The 21874-nt window shown below is 38.6% G+C and overlaps 1 protein-coding gene across 20 annotated transcripts in view; it reads right to left on the reverse strand.

The window, feature by feature from the left end:
- Positions 1-21874, reverse strand: part of WDR20 (WD repeat domain 20) — a 45931-nt gene that overhangs the window by 13369 nt on the left and 10688 nt on the right. For 18 of the 20 annotated variants that reach the window (XR_011679117.1, XR_011679111.1, XR_011679110.1 and 15 more), the window contains exon 2: positions 4679-4861. Coding sequence is in view for 11 of the 20 variants with exons in the window: in XM_071426433.1 (XP_071282534.1) it covers positions 4679-4861 (183 nt within the window). In the remaining 9 variants the exon portion in view is untranslated. Of the gene's footprint in view, positions 1-751; positions 4645-4678; positions 4862-21874 lie in introns of those variants that run through there. The other 2 variants (XM_071426432.1, XR_011679118.1) reach the window with 2 other exon arrangements.

Genomic DNA, 21874 nt, shown 5'->3' on the forward strand with positions numbered 1-21874 from the left:
AATGTTTAAATAAAGTGAACTTAACTTTCTAGACAGGAACTATGTTACTGTATTTGCTAAAACTTATCAGGTAGTAAAGAGGAAAGTGTTTCCAGACAAAGTACTTTCAAAGGTTATTATTATGGTACAGTCACATTCCACAAAGACCGTACTTCACTCAGGCCAATCTGTTATGAATCTAAAGGCAGTGCTCTTTGGTTTATTTTTCCCTATGTAGGTTGAAGAGCATGAGAAGGAAACAAGAAAACATTGAATAAACTAAAGGGGAAAAAAGCAGTTACTCATCTGTATTATATAGCAAACAGGTTACAAATCAACAACAGTAAATTTAGGCTTTGATTTTATCTGAAATCACAAATAAAAACCCAACCTCTGAAAAAAAACCTACCAGCTTTTACTGATTCAGGGAGCAAAGGCTGTTAACAAGTGACCCTGTTATCATGTGGCTGCAAAGTCAGGAGGTAAATGCACGGGCTGGGTGAATTTACAAGGCACCACCAACTTTTCACCTTGGAATCCCCAATCTCCAATTATATTTTTCTTTCAATAGCCAAGGACCTGTCAATACCCTGTTACCATTTGATTACACACTTTCCTTTAAAATGTAACTTTAATAGAGTTCATCATTGCAAAACAATGCACACACATTAAACAAACATTCCTGGTCATGATGTCTTCAATGCTCTAAGAACTGAGAGGTAAAGTTTGACTCCTTTGACTAATTCAGTTCTGGTGGACTTCCAAAACTTACCATGTTGTCCATGGCACCACTCAGCTGTAACTTGCAGGCAAGTAATTCTTTACAAGCATATTCAAGATTTGTATTTGGCATATTGATTGAAAGCAGAAAGAAGAGCTGAGCTACACAAAAGGCAAGAGTGCAAATATAAAGAGCCTAAAGAATACCAGAACAAGTTGTAAAAGCCCTAAAAACAAAGAAGAAAGAAGAATCACCCCCCAAACCTTGCTATGCTGTTTATCACACACAAAACATCAAACTAATGGATAATACATCAATTGTTATCTCTTGTGGAACTGTCACTAGAAGCAGCACCTGACCATTTTAGATTACACTTCTGCTGCTCTCAACCTCAGTATGAAACTAGAAAGTCTCTCTACTGTAAATTCTCATTGGTTAAAACAGCCATGGTGTATTTGAGAGCTGAGAAATGTAACTAAATATAGCACTGTTCCTTCAAATTGAGTAATTTTAAAATAATAGTGTCTATGATTCTGTTGTGATATTTTAACTAGTTTGTCATATATTCACTGATATATATTCATGCATGTCTCAATAATGATGGCATCAGAAACATAACCAGAAAGTTACCTGGCACACACTAGGAGAACATGGGCAGGAAACACCAGTCCAGCTGGTTTCCTGTAGGCACCAATCTTCTCATTGCCAATATGCAAAATTTCTTGCTCTCTACTAAAGCAACTCAATCTGACATACAACGTTTGTTAATAAGAGCACCTGCTCAAATTTTGTATCAATAATGGCACTTTATGTCCATGGCCTACATGATCCTAAATATTGCAGAGAAACTCTGCAAACCTGATCTTTACTTCAAGGAGGCTGTGAAAAACAGAAGATTACAATTTGCAATGAGAACTGATCAGCTCAGGAAGACAAGATGCAGAGAGACTCTAATCTGACATGTTCAAGTGACCACAGTGCATCCCCTTCCCAAGACACAAACTCTGAAGTTAGGACTTTCAGGAGTTTTAAAAGCTTCCAGCTGGGTTCACAAAGTCCTGCAGCACAAGAAAGCCAGACCTGCAGTCAGTAGGAGCAGCAGATGCCTTACAAGAATGGTCTGAATGCAGTATCAGCACATCAGTGAGGGATGTGAGATAAAGAGCTTATGTTCAGTCTGATGGAAGAACAGGAAGTGAAGAAGCTTCACTCACCAGGCAGAAACACTTGCCAAGATTATCTTGGTCATGTTTTGAATAACTTGAAGGGACAAAATTACAGGCACAGGACACAAATGACTGAAAAATCTGAGGCAGTCAAAGAATCTGCATTAAGGTCTTACACAGCTTTGGCAACAAAGGTACAGGACGAGTTTATTAGGAAAAAAATGCAGCTCAAGGCTTCAGTTTAAATTAAAAAAGGATTAAAAAGTAAGATGAAAAAGCACTGGCTAATTTGATAATAACCAATTACTGCCTGGAAACAACTGAATCCGTGAGGTATATTTGACTGGTTTGGGCAGTAAGAAAATATTACTGGTTTAATTTTGATACAGCTGGAAGGAATACCACTGTGGCTACAGATGGATTTATGTAGGCAGCCACAAGCTGCACAGTATCTATCACTCACCCCAGCCTTTCAAGTCCCTATCATCCTCTACATCAACAGAATTTTAAAAAATTGGGTAACGAGTTAAGACTATGCTAGGGCTATTGCATTTTATGTTCAACATAGCCTATCATAACAGGCTGATTTATTTCATGTATCATATACATTCTGATTGCTATTCTGATTGCTCTACCACAGCTGATAGGCAAAGCAGAGCTTTGGGCTACCTGAAGCACCAAATTACTCAGGACAGGTGGTGAATTCTGTGACCTCCAGCATGAATGCTGCATCTGTAGAACAACGTTCACACTCATTCACACCACCTTATGCCTACAGTTATTCCTAAAGACTGTAGGCTATCTATAGTCTTAAATCTATCTAAACTCAAAATATATTCTAAATCCAACAGGCACCTTCATCTTGAAGCAAATGAACTGGTTCAAACATCAGTGCTCACTAACTTTTCTCTGAAAGGCACTTTAAATACAAAACTTACAAACTTTAAATACAGAACTTACAAACACATCTAGGGCAAACTTCAATACTGTAACTGACAGAATAAAAATATATTTCAGTTTTAGAGTTGGTTGTAACTGCAGATAAGGTCAGTGTGGGAAACAAGAATTTGTCATTTAACTGTAGCCTGCTGTGTGCAGTCTTGGTAGCACTGAGCAAATCCTTACATCAGCTTGGTAGAAGAGAGATCACCTCATTTAGATTTCCACCAAATTGTCAAAGGCCACATTTCCATCCCACTGAAGTAATCTGACAATAGCACAGACAAAGAGCAATACTGGCTGATGGAAGCGGCTGCAGTGCTTCCAGCATTTGGGGAATACCACAGGAGCTATTCAGCCTGCAACACAGCTCTGCACTGGAGTCACCAGACAGTAAACACCATCAAGGCCTGGAAACATGCACTGGGCCTTGATATAACTATTCCAGCAGAAGTTTTTCTCAAAGGAACTCAGCTGAGCTACAGGAGTGGGAACTGCTCTGTGAAATGAAACCAGCTGTTTAGAGTATGTCTGCTACCCTTCTTAATACTTACAATATTATTGTACAAGAATAAATAAGACACTTTTGGAGGGGTGGGTGGCAGTGGTAGGACAATGCTAAAATTAACAATTCAACTACTTATACAGAGGTTTTTACCAACAGACAAAAGATTAATTAAAAGATTCTCCAGCACTATTTCCCACTCAACACAAGCAGAGGCAGAGCAGCTGGGACAAGGCCAGGTAGGAAGAAAAACGCCCCTCTTCTGATCTACATGTTGCTACTTTTAGAAAACTGAGGAGGAATTAGATCTAATTATAAAACATCCCCAGTGAGAACAATACTTCAATCTTCTTTGCACAAGGAAGGAGGAAGATAACACATCTCTCTGAGGCGGGAAAGGTATACTTTGAAAGCTGAGCAAGGCTTAACTTCATCTGTAAAGTTTGAATCCAGATGTGAAATTTCAAAAAAGGAGAGAAGAACAAACAAACAAAGCCAACCAAGAGACCTGCAAACCTCTCTATAGAACTGAATTAAAACAAAAAAGGAGCAGAAGAACAATCCCCAAAAGAAAGTAACCTCCCCCAAACCATCCGAATTCCCTGAGCTTATCCTCTGCAGAAAATGCTGTCACAAATCATCCCAGTTACCAGATTTCTTTCCTTATTAGCATCTGGACATTTACTCCTCTGAGAATGCCAATGCTACCAGATACTCAGAGGCAGTGGTTCTGTAACTTGGCATTAGTGCTCCCCATAGTACTCCTTCTCTTTCCTTATTGCAGCAACAGAAAAAGCAGATGGAGAGTTTCCTTCTGAACATCACATGGCCAAGACATCATAAACCCTCAGCATTTCTGTGCACTCAGCTTTATAGCCTACTCTTATCCAAGCAAGCCTTTAGGAATATAGGCAGTTTCTGCTGTAATGCCCCAACCATAAAAATGTGTATTTTTAACTTATTTAATATTTTGAGTATAAAATATGAGTTAAATAGCGGCTTAAAATTTTCTTCTTAAATGGCAATCCAGAAGCCTCAGAAACAGTTGAATTCAGAGCACACACAGCAACATTTACATTTGTAGACCTTATTTCCATCTGTAAACTGTCCTCAATGCTAGTTACAGTATTACCCAAACTAGAAAATGCTAATTTTTAATCTTAAACCCCACAGGATGCCTTTATCTTTTCACAATGAATAACATTTTTATGTAAGTACTCCAAGCCAATGGAACAGCTGAAAAACAAAGGCAGTGACTGAACAATAAGCTACACAGGCAAATGGAGCCACATCTACTGAACTTTGAAAATCTAGAAACTTCAATATCACAAATACATTGCATGCAACAATATTAAGATTTCTACTTACTTCCTCATTAAATAATTTGCTAGTTTCTTTTTTAATAGGGTCTATAAGTTGGACCTGGCCTGCAGAGAAGCCCACTAGAAGAGACACACTTTCTGCTGTGGCTGTTAAATGATTGAAGTCGTGGCATGTAGGCTGTGTTCCTTTGTATATCCTTTTGTCTATTGGTTTACTCAAGTCCGCAGCCTGCAAAGAGAGCAAACAGAATTCAGTTTATCACAATATGTGCACATAACCACATCTGTTTGAAAACAATGTTCATACCACACTACAATTTATGCAGTCACAAAACCCTACTTTAAAAAGCAGCTCTGCATTTATGAGACATCCAAGATCTTATCAAAATGTTTCTCTCTATCAAGCAAGTGTACAAACTCCTCCTGCCCTTGCCTTGGCACCTGCAGCACGGACAAACCAACAACAACCACTTGGTAGCACAAAGGCTCCTGTGAGTCCTCAAGATACCAGAAGGCTTCTCCTGCCACAAGAGCCATCACAGAGACAAGGCATCTTCTACTTTTCTAGTAGCACTTTCCCAGTATTGAGTACAACCAATTTAGCATTAAAAATACCATATTCTCAATCACACAACTCTTGAACTCTAAGTCTATCCTTTAACAACAGGCAAACAAATGATATTGTTCTCCATAATCACAAAAAATGATCAACCAGCTCCTAAGAGAGCACTTTCTAAGAACAGTGATTCAAGATACTGGTCCTGTGATTATAAAATGCATTTTACACCACTGAGCTACAAAGTAATTTACTTCTGAAAACAAAACTCAAATATAGCTCAGACAAAATAAGTGCTAACAAAACTGAGGAATTTCAATATAAACAAATTAAGATCTAGCGCTAATGTCAGAAGAATCAAAAGGAACAGAAAAGCAATTTAAAATGCTCCCTCACTTGTGTCACCCGTGTTTATCCCCATATCACTTCTGAACAGACAACTAAATCTTTCATCATCCAGAGATTAAACCCCACACATTTAATATGCAAGATCATACACCAGGTTCAACCTTGTTTTTTAACCTCCCTATTTACGAGGTTCAGAGTCTGTAATTAGAAAGCTGCAGACACTCAAACAATATTACAGGCCTCAGACATAGCTGTGATTTGGGGCTCAGATTCTAATTTTGATATATACTTTTTCAGTTATTTAGTCAGAGGAAATCAGGCCAGCAATAAAAGAGAAAGTAAACAAGCTTCACATAAAATAGAATTGCTCCAGAGCATTAAACCTTGGAGGACAAGGACTGAAGAGTAGCACATCTTTGGTATTCATAGAGCTACACAGACAGAAACTAGACCTGTCAGTAGGGAAAAATCCTAACCAGCTACACAGGTGAGCCATTTCCAAGGCAAATTTAACTACAGGATATGCATGACAAGCACTTATACACAACAGTATTAAAGCTGCACTTATGTTTTGCAGCATATACTATAAACCAGTTTAATCAGGTGTACGGTCTCCTCGTTAAAAACTCCAAAATGAGATGAGGTATTACAATTTTTAAAGTCAGCAGACTAAAAGGTTATTCCCCAGAGTCCAGAGATCCATTTTAAGCTAAAAGAGAATATTACCAATATCTCTTCAAGGAGAAATTAAATAGAATACTAGTTCTACTGGGAGATGGCAGGATAATGTGCATGCCTGCCACAGAGCATTCTCCAGCTCACAGGCTGATGTAAATCTGTGATCTGAAGTTGAAAAATCAAATCCTAAAGGCCTTGCAGTTATGTCTTAAGACTGTGTAACATTCCCTTGTCCTGTACCACTATAAGCAAGTGATGTCAAGAGAGAACTCTCAGAATTGGGGTAGCATTTCTATCTGGAAGAGCAAGCTACACAAACACATAGCCATACCTCAAATAAAGCAGGATTAAAGCAAACCTGTGAGACTCAAAGCTCTCTCCTCTGGACAGAAGTTGCAGCAGGACTCAATGCTAAGAACAAAGATCCATTCTAAAGTAAAAATTACTTGGCCTGAATCCTACTGAATGAGCACAGAACCACAGACTGTCCCAGCCAGCAGAGGACACGGGCATTACCACCTTCCTCTGAATCCTCATTGTCTCTTGAAGCAGCTAAGAATTAATAAATAGGTGGCTATGTTCAAACTACACCTTGCTCTTTTGTCTGGGTGAGGTTTTACATCACTAGCTTTTGTTTTTGTTGTCCAACAACTTCGGTGTGACAAGTTCCCCGTCGCATGAAATCGTGTGGTAACAGACCTAGCAACACATGAAATTCTGAAAAATTAAATCTAAGCACAGACTTCACTGTGCTTATTCTAGCTGTTCTCTGGGAACCAGATGGCAGTGAGAATCTGTCTGAACTTAAATGAAGTATAAATAAACTAATTCAACCCAGAATTAACCAGGCTTCTGCTGACAGGGATGCCTTGCCTTTTATTTACATGCAGCTACTGCTTCCAGTTACAGCACAGTTGTCTCATGGAGATAAGTCAAATCTACAAGCACTAAAACACTGCTTTAGTCTACATCTCTCTTAACTGAAAGAGAGAAGAATCAATGGGCACAGCAACTAGGAGACATTTTCTTTATTTCTGCATGAAGGTTGCTATTGGATTTTTCCAAGAACAAGAGAAGTGCTTACTCATAAAATTCAATCATGCATGGGAGTCAGCTTTTCATTAGCTCACCACTAAACCCATTTGCTATTTTGTGAAAGATGCCATTCTCAGAGAAGAGCTTTTACATGAGATCTTGTCCATAAAAAACTCTCAAATCCTAGGATCTGACACTCCCTACTGAGCAAGGTGATATGAACTGCCCCCCACTTAGAAGTGGTGATCTACTTTGAAAAAACCCCAAAAAACCTTGGGATTAAGTGTTGCCAGGCATGGAGATTAAAAACACAGAAGCAGACACCCTCACCATGGCAGCTGGCAGCAAGCTATCTGGGACTTCCTGTCCCAATGCTTTTAACATTTCCTTCTGAAAAACACTCAGCACTATTCCAGCCTGTCCACTCTGAGAAACTCCCTCAATTGTGGATGATTCAGGATGAGAGCATCACTTTCAGTAATCACAACTGAAAGCACAATGGGGCAGGATGCAAGGCAAGGAATATCAAGACCATCCTTCCCTGTGCAAGCCTTGAAGCACATCTCAGCTAACCAAGGCTCTGGGACTGGCACCTTGGCCACCTGATAGCTGTGCTCAAAGTCTGCTCCTTCAGACACAGGAACTGCACCCCCTGGGCAAACAGACAAGGAGTAACAGCTTTTGGGCAACAACTGGAACCTCACACACCTGTATAAAGCCAGTGAACAAAATTGCTGTACCTTGGGCATCAACAGCTCCCAAGTCCTGTCTCTGAGGAGATTAAAACTCTACTTTAAGAGAAGTAGACTTGCTCACAGAAGAAAAATTGCTCACAGAAGAAAAATTGAACATTTAGGTTTGCATGATGAATTCATACTCTAGAAATAAAACATGAACCATGTAACTGTTTGAGGGACTTCCTATTCTTATTTATTAAACTCTCACAGCACACTATTTTAACAAAACTATTCCCATTCTGTTGGGGAGGGAGGGAAGAAAAAAAATATCTAACAGTTTAACAGTAGCCCATTTACTCTGGACTCATGACTTCCAGTAGAAGGGCAGTCAAATGGAACATATTAATCATAGCTTTAACTACATAAACATTAAGAAAAAAATGGCAAAAAAAACCCAACAAAAAACAGTTGCCTTGGTTTGAAGCAAATTTTAAGCATTCAGATTCTGATGTCTGAAATGCCTGATTAGGATGGGCATCAATAACCTTGGTTCTGTAGCTGTGTGTAACTCTAAGGTCAAAGCCAAAGATCTATCCAAGATTTATTTTATTGATCCAAGACTTAGAGCTTTCATAATAAGATTACCTAAACAGTGAATCACATTATTTTAAGTCACTGTTTAATCACACTCCTTGACAGTTGTTATTTCTTCCTGTATCTTTACTTTTCCTAACTTACATTTGCAGCTTTCTGCAAATTTTACTTGAATGAAATGTGTCATACATGCTGCAATTCTTTCCAAGCTGAAAACATTGCCAAGATATTAAATTAATTACCTTATTAATTTATTCCAGGTAATTTCAATTGTATTCATGAAAAGGCTTCCATTAGATACTTCATAGTATTTAATATTACATTTGCCAGGAGACTGGCTTTCAATGGGTCATAGCTGTGAGATTGAGACAGAATAGTGAAGTATTTAATAAAAATTTTACTGCCAAAAAATCCTCTTAAGAAAATCTCTCTTGTCCAGAGAATTAATTGATCTTGAACAGCAGATTACAGATTGCCTATGTATGTACAAATCTAGTGCACAATAAAAGAGAAGACACACAAGAACCAAGACAATGTACTTTTGAAAACAATTTCCTCAGTATTTCTGGAGCTTGGAATTTGTAACTGACTACCTGTAACCTCCTACCTCTTCCACACCTTGCTGTCCAGGGATTTAATGCTCCCTGGTCTAGGGAAAGAGAAAACTGAGCTTAATATGCTTATTGTGTTATAATGCTGTACAGGTAACAGAAGAAATCAATTCTTAGAATTATTACTAAGTGAGTTTCTCAGAACTTCACAGATGCTCTTTAAAACTTGGCTGAAAAAAGAGGCAAGGCAACCCTTGCTGGAGCCCTCTGCTTTACACCATCTCCTGTGAATAGGACAGAACCCTCCCTGACTTGCTCACTGCATAGCAAGGACAGGGAAAACTAAACTTGTTTATTCTTCCTCCACGTCTGTGCTGTTCTCCTTCTCCTTCCTGCAGATATGCCAAAGGACAGGGACCACTGAGGAACACAAGAAAGCAGAGCTACCCCAGGCACTTCTGTAGAATTTTCTGGCCAACTCCATTCCTTGATTCTGTACACAAGTTTGTGACAGAAATACCAGCGTCAATACTTCACACTCCACTTTATTAACACAGGAGCGAACTTCCAGATTTTTTGGTTATACAGCCCAAATAGAGATCACTTAATATTAGCAACAGAATAATTTTTAGTTACATCACCGTTGTTTCAAGCTGATCTGATCTCACAGCTGACCCTGCTTGGGGCAGGTTAGACTGGAGACTCTCAGAGCTTCCTTCCCACCTGAATAGCCCTGGAATCCTAAGCTTAGGATCAACCAAAGCAGCAGCAACAGGGCCACTCCCAGCTTACTTAACAGCTCTGGTTTGCATCATAAAGGAAATTCAGGAAGCAAAAAAACTCCAGGAACAAGTTGGTTGTCTTTCCCTATAAAGACCACTGATGTAGGGCAAAAGTTCTGCTTAGTTTATATAAAATACACAACAGAAAGTCCAGGCAACACTTCCTGCAAGTACAAAGCCCTAACAAAACACTCTTCAGTGCAGCTGACAGTGCCACAGCCTGTCAGTAGCAAACTGGCTGCTACAAATATAACTGCACCTAAGCTGACAGACTGCTGAGTTGGCTTTCTCGGCAGAAATTTTAAAGTCTGGCACGAACTCACATCATCCCTTCAGATCCAGCATCCCTTCAGGTACACAAACCTTTCAGGCACTGTACAGGTCAACACATGTTCACTTCAGAAGCACCCCCCCCCAAAAACTTAAAATAGTTTAAAAGTTTCTCAGCTTTCACTTAGAAACCAAAGAGAAAGAAAGGGAAAAAAAAGGGTAAAAATTCTCATTAGGATTCAATAAAAAGCCAGTAGATAATCACCATGTGTAAAAAGTTGCCCTATTTATAGCCACAATAGGTTTCTTAAATAAATGTGAGCTGCTTTTTCCATACCTGAGTGATGTGCTTAGTTTCAAGGGTTGCATAATAGGTGTTGTGTGTGTACACACAGTAGTTTTAAATGTCTCCTGAGCCTTGCAAAGCCATTAATGCTAAGAAATTTTAGGTCTCTATATTGCATTCAATGTACCTGCTTTATATTAAAGTCACATTTCTAAACTTCAATAAAAATATTATTTTTAGTTTTCCATTTCAAATTTGGCTGATCTTCCAACTCCATGAACTGAAGCATCAATAGCTTGCCACTCACAATACTGTTCCTCATAAATGGGTTCCTGTATCTTTGCAGAAGGTTTTTTAGAAGTTACAAAGCACTTGATTAAATGCTGAACAGGAACACTTAAGGCATGTGACAGTTTCTAGGATACTCTGTAAGAACAGCTCTGCTAGTAAAACAGGGACACCAAGTAATTTTATTTAACCTAATTTTTTTTCAAGTGTTCCACACAATTCATCCATAACAAAGTCTTAAAGATCAATTTTGTACAAAGCCGCTTGCAAATTTGGGAAGCTACTTGATATTCTTCTCCCTTCTAGATTTAATTCCCACTTGGGGCCATACAAGACATACATGACTTTTGAAAGGAGAAAAACATTACTTAACAAGATTTAAGCATTTATTCATAAAGCAGACAACTGTGACCACCTACATTTAGAGAAAAGCTCTAGACCAGATAACTGGACATAAATCCATATTTAGGCAGAGATCAGTGCAGTTTTCTGAAGGATCCAATAAAATAATCATATTCTGTTTCCAGAAGAATTACTCTAAGCACTCAAGCAGAGCAAAGAGCACACACTGGTTTGAAATAAATCTGTGTCATATTAACTGAACCCATGGTTATATAATTGACAAGATCAAGAAAGTAGATGTGAACACCATAAAGAACACACATAAAGGACTGTTTGATTTACAGCTTATCATAACAATGTTAACTCCATTTTAGTAAGGCCATAAACCAAAACATTTCTGTGGTTACAGTATAGATCAGCACATTCTTTTGAAAGTTGTCTAAGGTGAAAGCACCAGACTACCAATAACCCTAGAAAAAGTAGATATTTTTATTTCTAAGAAGTGTTCAAAACCTCAGAACAGCAGACTCAAAAAAAATTGTTTGCAAGACCCCTTCACTTCACAGGTGTATACAGCATCAACTTACTCTTCATTTATAAGACTGAGAAAAGGGCACTAAAACAGTCCAAGAATACCAACGCATTTGAATTACTGCAGGCCAGGCAGGTTAAGGGAAGTTGGAACAAGGTTTTGAACCCCTCCACACAAAAATCCCTCTGTCTTCTGAGCACAGAATGCTGTTGCTGCCTCCACCTGTCATAACCCAAGAGAGGTCTGAAATCCCTGAAACTGTTCCTTTAGAAACTTAAAGCATCTTCAGTTCAAGGTGTTATTTACTCACTTGGTTCAATTTTCACCCATGCTGACACTGCTGCTTTAGAGTGGAAGACCAGAACACACAACTTGTGACAGTGCTGCTCAAAGAGCCAGGTCACACCCAAACTGTTCTGAAGAACTGACCCTGACACAGCTCTCCAGAGCACATCCTGGTCAGTCCTGACAAGGTCTGAGAGCTCAGCATCTCCAAGAGAAACCCAACAGCCTGCCCACTCCACAGAGTTGACCAGAAGCACTCCAAGCAACTCCAGCATCTTCAGCTGCACTATAATCAAACCACTAAAACTTCAGGCAAGTGACAGGACACTCTAACTTTTCAAAAGGTGTTTGTTTCTCCATATTGAACAAAGTCAATTTTTTATTACACCTGCAGAAGTAAACCAGCTCCCTTTGCTCACTAAAAGCACTTGAATTACACACTTTGCACAACAGTGCTTTACTATGAGACAAAAAGAATACATGAGCTTTAACTTCTCTCGAGCCTCTAAACAATCCCTCAGAGACCCATGCTGAAGAAGAGCTAACAAAAGGTATTCCACAGTTCCTTTTGCAAAGTTCCCCTCATCGTGGATGCCAGTTAATGACATGATCAACTCAGATAGAAATTGAGACTGTGACTCCAGTGTTCTGCGTGTGGTCACACTAAATCTGTAAACAGGCTAATTAAACAACTCAGAATAAAGTCACTGTATCACACATTCCCAACAGACATGAACTGAATTAGATGTTCTATTTTGGTTTAAGCAATTACTTGCCTTTTTTTTTATTAGGAAGAAGGGAGAAGAAGCTCTGATATCAGCATTATTGTCTCTTCCCAGTGCCTGGTCTGCAGAACTTTGGCTCTACTGTAACTTAGGCTGCTGGATAAAAACCTCTCCAGCAGAACCCTGATTCAGAATCACGGATGTTGTGCATGTGATGCAGACACCTTCCTCCTCTTCTCCCCCTACTCAGCTCTTTTTAAGAACATATGTAAGAAAGAGATCTCACTGTGCAGTTTTAAGTTCAAAATAATGATCTCTCGGGGTATTTATAAACCATGGGTGACAGGTCACATTTTTACACTGGTTTCCTCCTCATTGGCTTAACAATTAAGACACCAATTTAAGTCATAGCACAGACATACTTTAGAATCATGGACTCCACACTGGACTTTTTTGCAAGGACTTTTTACTCCAGTACCATTTCTTCAACAGTGGGCAGATATATGTTCCAGAAGTTACCTCATGAAGTCAGATGCATTAATGGATTATTGTCCATCCTAGATTTCTTTCACAAAGTCATTTATAATGCAAATATGGAAGTTCAATAACACTTACAGGATTTTTTTTTTTGCATTAACTACTGTATGGAATTGAAAAAATTGCCAGATTTTAACTCCCACTTCCTGTTCATTATTCACTTATATTACCGAAGCAAGGTATCCTGATGAGTTAATATGTGGAAAAAAAAGTGTAATTTCTGAATTTTGTTCCACTCTGATTTTACTGAACACCACCTTGTTCCCAAGAAGAGACAATGATGTCTAATATTCCTCATATACACAGCACTCATACTGATTACTAGAGTAAGCTAGTCCTATCCTCAGTATTTACATAAAAGTTTCCAGATGCCACAATTTTCACCACTTCTCTGAATATCTATGTAATAATACATTTTTATAGACCTATAAGAAGAAATGGACTTACTGATTTATACATTGCTGTATGATTTATTCAATTCTTGTTTCTAATATTCTTCTCCATTCCATTTCTTAAAGAAATAAATATTTGTTAGAACTCAAGTACTAATCAGTTAAGGCAATCACCAATATCAATCCACTCTTCTTGTGTAGTAGCTCCAAACTGACTCAAGTATTTTCCTCCACTGTGTGCCACCAAGAGATTAGTGGGAACACATATTGCTGCTCACTCAAGTATCCTAACTGCACCTCCCAGGTTTCTCACAGCTGCCTCTGGCCCGTTACTCAGTCAAACCAGTGAATCTTCAACTTCTGCTGCTCTTCCCCTTTCACTTCTTCTCCTGAAGTTAGAAATACCACATAACTATAAATTACCATGTTAAACTTAGTGGGATGAGACATTTTATTTACTGTGGCTAATCAGTGGCACAATTCTTCTCTTCCTGTGGCTTCTAAATTCTTACTTTCCTTTGCATTAAGCCCTAGTATAATCTTCCAGATGTTTTCACGTTCCACTTTTGTTTTAATTAAAAAGTGCTCAGTAAGTCCTTTTTAAAGAGGTCAGCAAAAAGCAGACTAACCTGTAATTCAATATAGAAGTTACTGTTCACAACTGTTCAGAACTCCTGAACACCATTTCATAAACTGTTTGTTCCATCACCTCCAACATTTCACATTCCAGTAACACTACTTCCCAGTTATAACAACAGCAAGCCTCCCTTCCCAAGAGACCAAGTGTTATAAAGACAGAGGCAAATTCATCATAGTTTCTCAGTAATAACCTAAACTGCTTTCCCTGAGCCTCCAACTGCCTACCATAATCTCCAATCCATGTTATGCAATGCATAAAGTGATGAGGTAGAGTCACATGTTAGGGTAGGTGCTCCTGATCACAGTGCCCAACACCAGCTCTAACCTTGATCTTCAGAAAATCTTTAAAAGTAGTGTCTCCCTCAAGCCACAGACTGGCTTTCTGTGTAACAGCTTCCCTTTGGGGGATGAGACTTTGGAGAAGATACACGGAAATATACATACTAGTTTACATTCAGAAAGAGAAAAATAACTGCATGATTTGCATGTGACCACACCTATGGAAAACTGTACAGCAAGTCACATGCAAAAGGATCAGATTTGCCACAACATCCTGACAGGACTACAATACCAAATACTGTGTTCACAGTAAGCTGATTACACAGGGAACCTATCAAACTGAAAATCACCACATTAAAATACTCACATAAAGACCTTGGTTACAGGTAGCAAGCCTTAAGACAAACAACTGTGGGAAAGTGAATTAAATATGGCAAGATCTTTAATATACACAAGTAATTAAAGGATATATATGCAATCAGGAAGATAGACAAACCATGAAATACACAAAGATCATATATTTATATTTACACAGCATACGTATGTGATCTAACATACATATAATCATTAACACAGACAAATTTTAGAGAGACAAGACTGAATCATCTGTGAAACAAGGCACTGCACACTGAAAATATGTCAACCTTGATTACAGTACTTAAGTAATTCAATTCCTCTGTCTCCAAGAGGCTACTCTATTCATTCAATGCCCTTACAGTTAGAGGGCAAGCCAACAAAGAATGTCACTCTTCCCTGCTTGTGAATATTGCCTCCTTTGTGCAAAACTCTGGACTGGCAATTAAGATCTGCTTAATAAAATAGGATTTTAAAACTGTATTCTTTGGGAAGCAGACTCTAATAAATTATAAACAAGTATATCGGCTCTCCAAAGTGATTATTTCAGTTTACAAGTTTTCTTTTGCGTATCTTTGTTTCCAAACTTTGGCATGAATTTCCTACTGTGTTTGCCATGGTAACCAAGCAGCCTGAGCCTCTACTTGAAATTCCATTTAACTGTTTAGCATTGCATATTGATCAAGATACATTAACATCCTTAAGCACTCCAAAGAGTGAAGCAGCCATTCTCATACTGGAGACCCACCTTGTATCACAAACCTCAAAGGATTTTTGCTGTTGTTTAAAATGGCAGGGTAGTAATGAAACTTCTTTGCCAAAGATGCAAGTGAAAAGCTACCAGATAAAGAGAATGCACTCAGATGGGAGGAGAGGAGTACACTCGATTTATAAGGAACTAACTACATTAGAACAGCAGTCTCTGACTCTATCTTCTCCCCTCTCTAAGAAGAGTTTGCATTCATGTCCGAAAGGAGAATTTGCTCCAGGAGTACATCTGAATGGGAAAGACTGTTTTCTGCATTAGAGCTTGTTTCCCTGGTGGAAAACTGCTCTGTCCCAGTGCAAGAGGGGCCAGGCAACTGCCTAACTTGAAGTTCCAGGACTAACACTAACAGGGCAAAGCCAAAGCACAGCTGCTTGCTTCTTTTAGTTTCCATTTTGAAGAAAGATCTTTCTTCAAACATTTCTCTCAAACACAGGATCATGAGAAAACATCTGTTTTAAGCACAAGAATCTTTTCCAATTCCTACAAAACCTGCCAAATACCTCAGCATAGTAAAATTTTATTTAAAAGTAAGTAAACATATTAGGAAAACCTGAGAAAACAGACTTACTGCTCATATTTTTCAGTGTCAATACACCATATGATTAAAAAAAAAAGAAAAAAAAAAAAAGCTGGCTGGTCACCAGTTAAAATCTCATCCTTTACTCTGCTCATGGTTTAAGACAGGATGAAATAGTTCTGACCTCCATGCCTGTTGTATAAATGGAGACTCAGAATATAGAAAACCACCTCCAAAAATACACAAAATACAAAATCCCCTCCTAAAGCTTCCCCACAAAACTACTGAGATACTCTAGCATCCATTTAGTTACCATTAAAAATCTCTTGCTCTTTCCATGATATCTGCCAAGTGAGCTGTACATCCATTTTTTCACTGAACATTACTGCCTGCAGCTCCTCAGTCTCTTACAGTCCTTTCCTCTCCTGATCTGAAAGCCAGTAAGGTGGCCTCACTGGGTACCACACAGAGAGTGGGATTTGTATCACTAAAAATAAATTGCCTTCATTCACTCTGTTCATCTGGCTCAGCCCTAAGAAGCTTCTGGGGAAAACATTCTGCCTCTTGTTAAAGCCTATTCTGTACTTCCCTTAGGGTCACAGTATTTTCATTCTGCAGTTCAACTATTAGTAACTGGTTACAGCAGGGCTAGTCAAAAAGCAGGATAATTCCAAATTAATAGTAGATTTTGCATGATTGGGATTTGTGGAAGATCTGGTAATGTTTCATACATCCAGGGAAGGTTTTGTATTATTTATTCTCTCCCTTCTTTCCTCTCTTCTTATAGTGTGACAAAAACCGTATTTAGTGACTTATTATTGTGCTCAGAAAATTAAAATCACACACCTCTTTCTCCAGTTTTACATTAGACTCCATCCTCTTTTAGTAGCAGGAGTTAAAAATCACCTTCAACACAAGCAACCAGAATTTCTTGCAATATTAAAGCCATCTTCTCAATGCCTAGTATAATGGCACTAAAGACCTTCTTTATTTCTATTTTAAACCTCGTTTGATACATCTCTGAATTGCATTTATGTCCTTCAGCCTTCAACAGCTGTATCACAAGCTGGCTCAGCTTGGAATCAACACTACACTCTGTGTATCATCTTCTCAAAGTTTTATTGCTGAAGCAAAAATTCCCTATGGATTTCTTCAATGAATTTTCACTTCATCTATGGCTGTGGTATCAGCTTGTTTCTCCTTATAAAGAAATTCTGATTATGAACCAGTGATGTGTCCCAAAGTCATTATGGGCACTGTGTACTTGCTCTTGCTTCTCTGTATCAGTGTCACCAATTATTTCCAAAACCACTCCTAGAAGACCTCAACTTGAAGGTCTCTTCCAATGGTTGTCTCAGATATAAAGAACTTAGCTTTTAATTCTCTCAATATTTTGTAACAGAATTTCCAAGTTCTAAAATTCCCTCAATTTTAATATCTTATATAGGGAACTGAATTTCCACTTCATTCAAGGACATGAACTTAGTAAGTTACAACTCTCCTTTACTACCAAAGTGTTACACTACAAAGGCTGAGTGCCTGAACTTCAAATAAAGCTGGCTATATATACACCTTATACATTAATGTTTCCCCACCACAGGGAGACATTTTACTTTCAGCAAAACAAAAAAGAATCTCTAACAAAGAAGTCTACAATGTAAGAATTACAAAAGCTAAAACTGAAAGGGGATTTGTTGTTGTTGTTGTTGTTGTGGTGGGGTGTGTGTTGAATTGCACTCCTGCATGTTTTTCTCTATGTGAATACAATCCAGGATAAGTCTTGCAAAAATACCTGCCAGTCACTCAGCCAAAGGCAGTCAGAAGGTTTTCAGCAGAAATTTTCACTGTTAGGAATAGAGTGAATTAAAAAGCAACTGATTTCAGAATAGCACAGAGCATTCCAAATATTCACAGGCACTAAATAAAGTTTGTGCTGGAATACTACTTATGGACTGTCACAAGCTATGTGAAGAACACATCACCTTCTGTAAAGGCTGGAAGGCATTGAAACACACATTTTTAGTCTCTTCACTTTTGAGGAACTGAGAAAGTGAAGTGTACTGTAACAATTATTTCTTTCCTTAACTACACTTCATAATTAAGTTCTGCAAGTCTCACTTAATATTTATGCTTAGCCAACTATAATTCTAGTTCTCTTAGTACCTTAAAAGAGATTCATAGCTCTAAAGTAAAAAAGTAATAGTTACCTTTCCGATCTCCTTCTTGCTCCTTATTCTCCAGTGGATCCCTTTATTTCCTCCTACAGTCTAGTCACACTCTTGCCTACACTTATAATCAGTCTTTCTCACCTTTTTTAACACTGAGTGAGGCATAATTCAGATGAGCTTAACAGAGATAAGAATACATGTACTAGATGTACAAAACAAATTAAAATGTGGAAAATAGGTATGTAAATATCAAATGGATTCCAAGTCAAACCACACATTCTGGCACAATTCAGCAGCTGTTCTCATTTGGTTCACACACTCAGTTGCAATATTTATTAAACACTTAGTAAGTTACTTTCACTAGGAAATTGTTTAAATTGGCTCAGCTCTGCAAGCAAAACTGGTTAAAAAATCATACCTGTTAAAGGCAACACTTATTTAAATTAGAGCTGGCAGACTGCTTTTAGATGGCACCCAAAACATGGAACAAACTGGAAACATTGCATGACTGAATGGCATCATCATCTCTGAGCTGATCACCTCCTCCCCATGCACACACACAAAAGTTACCCGACCTGTTGGACCAGTGTTCATTCAAAGCCAGTACTTTCACTTTACCTTTGAATCCTACTTTTTTTCTTTTCTAAAACAATGGTATGGTTTTGTTACAATACTGGAAAAATGCACTTGAGCAACACAACAGCAAACATTGAGGCTGACTGACAAAAGCAAAAACTGCTTTTGGTTTTTCTTCCATGCGATCAGACATCTGAAGTGTATTTAAAATACTTAACACAAAACTAAGAGTCCTGTTAAAAAAACAAGACTGCTGTAGCTTCATCACTTAAGTTGTTAAAATTTCATCTCCTCTAACTTTAAAAAGATCAAAATATAGTAACACTTAAAAGTTGGCTTTATGAGTGTGTTCTACGGCAAAAAAACCCAAAACACCTGCAGTCCCATGACAAAATCCTAATGTTTTCCGATTTTAAGAGTGAAGATTAAAGTAGAATATTCCTCTATTTAAAGGTATTCAGAAGTATTGAAACCAAAAAACAAATACAGAGACTTTAAACACAAAAATAACAAATAAAAAAAACCCCACATCTGGCTGATTCAGGGAATGAGCATTACAACTTATCTAAATTTATTTACTTGAAATTTGCAAGCTATTATATGATCACCATTGTTATTAAATTAGACCAGGTTTAGTTTCGTGAAATAGGAATTCATACTGCATAACAATATATTCAATATAACTCCATTCATTATACTAGTAACATACAGGCAAATAGTTGCAGGTTGAGTTTCCACCCGTCTACAACACTGCCATCTCAGAAAGTTTCTTCCATTTCTTTTCCAGCTCATAAGAGGAAAATTTATTTCTTTATGAAGGAAAAAAAAAATTAAAAGGCAAGAGCAGCAAAAGCTGAGGATTATCCGTTGCTATAATAAAACAATGTTTTAGTCCAACAATGTAAACTCAGTGCTTGGAAGAAAAAATTATCTGGTAAGGAAAGCAGTCTGAATAATTGTACCCTGCATTGCCCTGTTGCTATAGAAACTTATTTCACTGTAGCAGTTAATTGCTAATCAATTTATAATTTTTCATTACAAAGCTCAATAAAAGTCAAATGGGACAGTGTCACATCTGTCCAGCAAGTCTGAATTATGTCTCTTCTGGCTACTGTTGGATTTTGCAAGTCCTACAGGAATGCTGGACATTTTTGATAGAGTTTTTATCAATAATTCCATCATGTTGCAGCATGTTAAGAAAATATTACTAGAACAAAGCCCTAATTACTTTAGTACTAAAAATAAGATGGAGCTGGCTCTCATCCTAAGAGCACCAGAACAGTCCCATAGAAGTTAGGTGAATAAAATACTGCACAAATGTATAACCTGTGCTCCAAAACCAGGATGAGGCCCACTGGATTATGCTTTTTGTGGTCAGATACAGTAATAGACAGATGAAATAACATATTTGCTCTAACTAGTGGCCTGCAGTTGTTGATTTGCAATGCATCTTCCTTCTGGGGCCGAAGACATTTCATTACAATCCAGCCCAATAAGATGAAAAGTGTTGCAAAACAAACACAGCTACTAGCAAACAAGTATCAAATCCAAATCCCTAAAACAAATATAGTGAACTCTGATTTCCCACAACCCCATGTGTACAAGTTCTAGGATATCACCCAGTCTGAAAAGCAGAATCCTCCTTCAGAATTTTTAGAACAAAAGGCAATATGTTCCATTCAGGCACTTGCTTTCTCAATAAAAATATTTCTTTTAAAGTAAGCAAAGTATTAAGATATTTTAAGTAATAATAAGTGTTGGCAGTTTCACTGGTATAGATATTATGTGAAAAAACCCACAACCTTTTGCCTGCCATTAATAATTTTCTTTAAAAATTACTATCAAAGGGCTAAAAGTATTCCACATACCAAATGGTCACACAACACTGTCTCTTTCCTCAGGGTGATTTCTGTCTCAAGTGTAGGAGGGAGTGATCAGACTGTCCATTGTCGCCAAGAGACCTCACAGACACAGTGCTGCCCACGGAGTGCCCACAGGGCAGGCGTTTTGCTAAAGGTTCTCCCAGGAGACTGTGAGGACACCCCACACAGCCCAGCTCTTGGATCATCCCACCCACTGATATGGGCAGACTGATACCAGGCACACCAGGGATCTCTGCTGTCAAAAATAATCACACCTTTAACCACCACTGATGTTCACACACTTTCCAAATCTAAACTCTCCTTTGTATCAATCTGCACGGCAAAGCCATACTGCAAGATACCTACTAAACAGGGGAGATAGAAATGAAGAAAAGGTTCCCAGATGAGTGAAGAGAAAGCACAGCAAAAGCTGCTTCTAGGCTCCTAAGACTGGGCTTCTCCAGGCCCTGATCCTACCAGCATTCCCCTCTGACTCCCTCCTATGTACACACAATGCTTCCATCAGTTTAGGACTAACAAAACACAATACACACATTAACCAGATCAATGCCAGCCCAACATGTTTTTGCAGAAGGTGTGTGGTGAGTTGACCCTGGCTGGATGCCAACACCCACCAAAGATGTCCTATCAGTACCCTCCCCAGCTGGACAGAGGAGAAAACAAAATAGTGAAAGGTTCATGAGCTAAGGACTGGAAGAGATCACTCACTTATTATCATCATGGGCAAAACGGACTTGACCTTGGGGAAATTAACTGAATTTATTACTAAGAAAATCAGAGCAGGATAATGAGAAGTAAAAACAAACCTTAAAACTACCTTCTCCCCACTCCTCCCCTCTTCCTAGCTGTACCTCCTCCCCAGGAGCACAGGGAGACAGGGAATGGGGGCTGCAGTCAGTTCATCACAGTGCTCAGAGAGAGAAGTCCTTCCCCTGCTGCAGGGTGGGGTCCCTCCCACAGGACAGAGTTCTCCATGATCCTTTCCTATCCGAGTCCTTCAGGCACAGCCTACTCCAGCAGAGTCCCAAGTCCTACCTGCTCCACATGGGCTCCTCCCTCCATGGGTCCACAGGTCCCTGCCAGGAACTTGCTGCAGCCTGGGCCTCCTGCAGGTTCACAGCCTCCTCTCAGGGATCCACCTGCTCTGATGTGGGTCTGCTCCAAGGGTTCAGGGGATCC

Source organism: Agelaius tricolor, unplaced genomic scaffold (genome assembly GCF_023055355.1).
Source record: "Agelaius tricolor isolate 1412-34295 unplaced genomic scaffold, bAgeTri1.0.p SCAF_5, whole genome shotgun sequence".
Lineage (NCBI taxonomy): Eukaryota > Metazoa > Chordata > Aves > Passeriformes > Icteridae > Agelaius > Agelaius tricolor.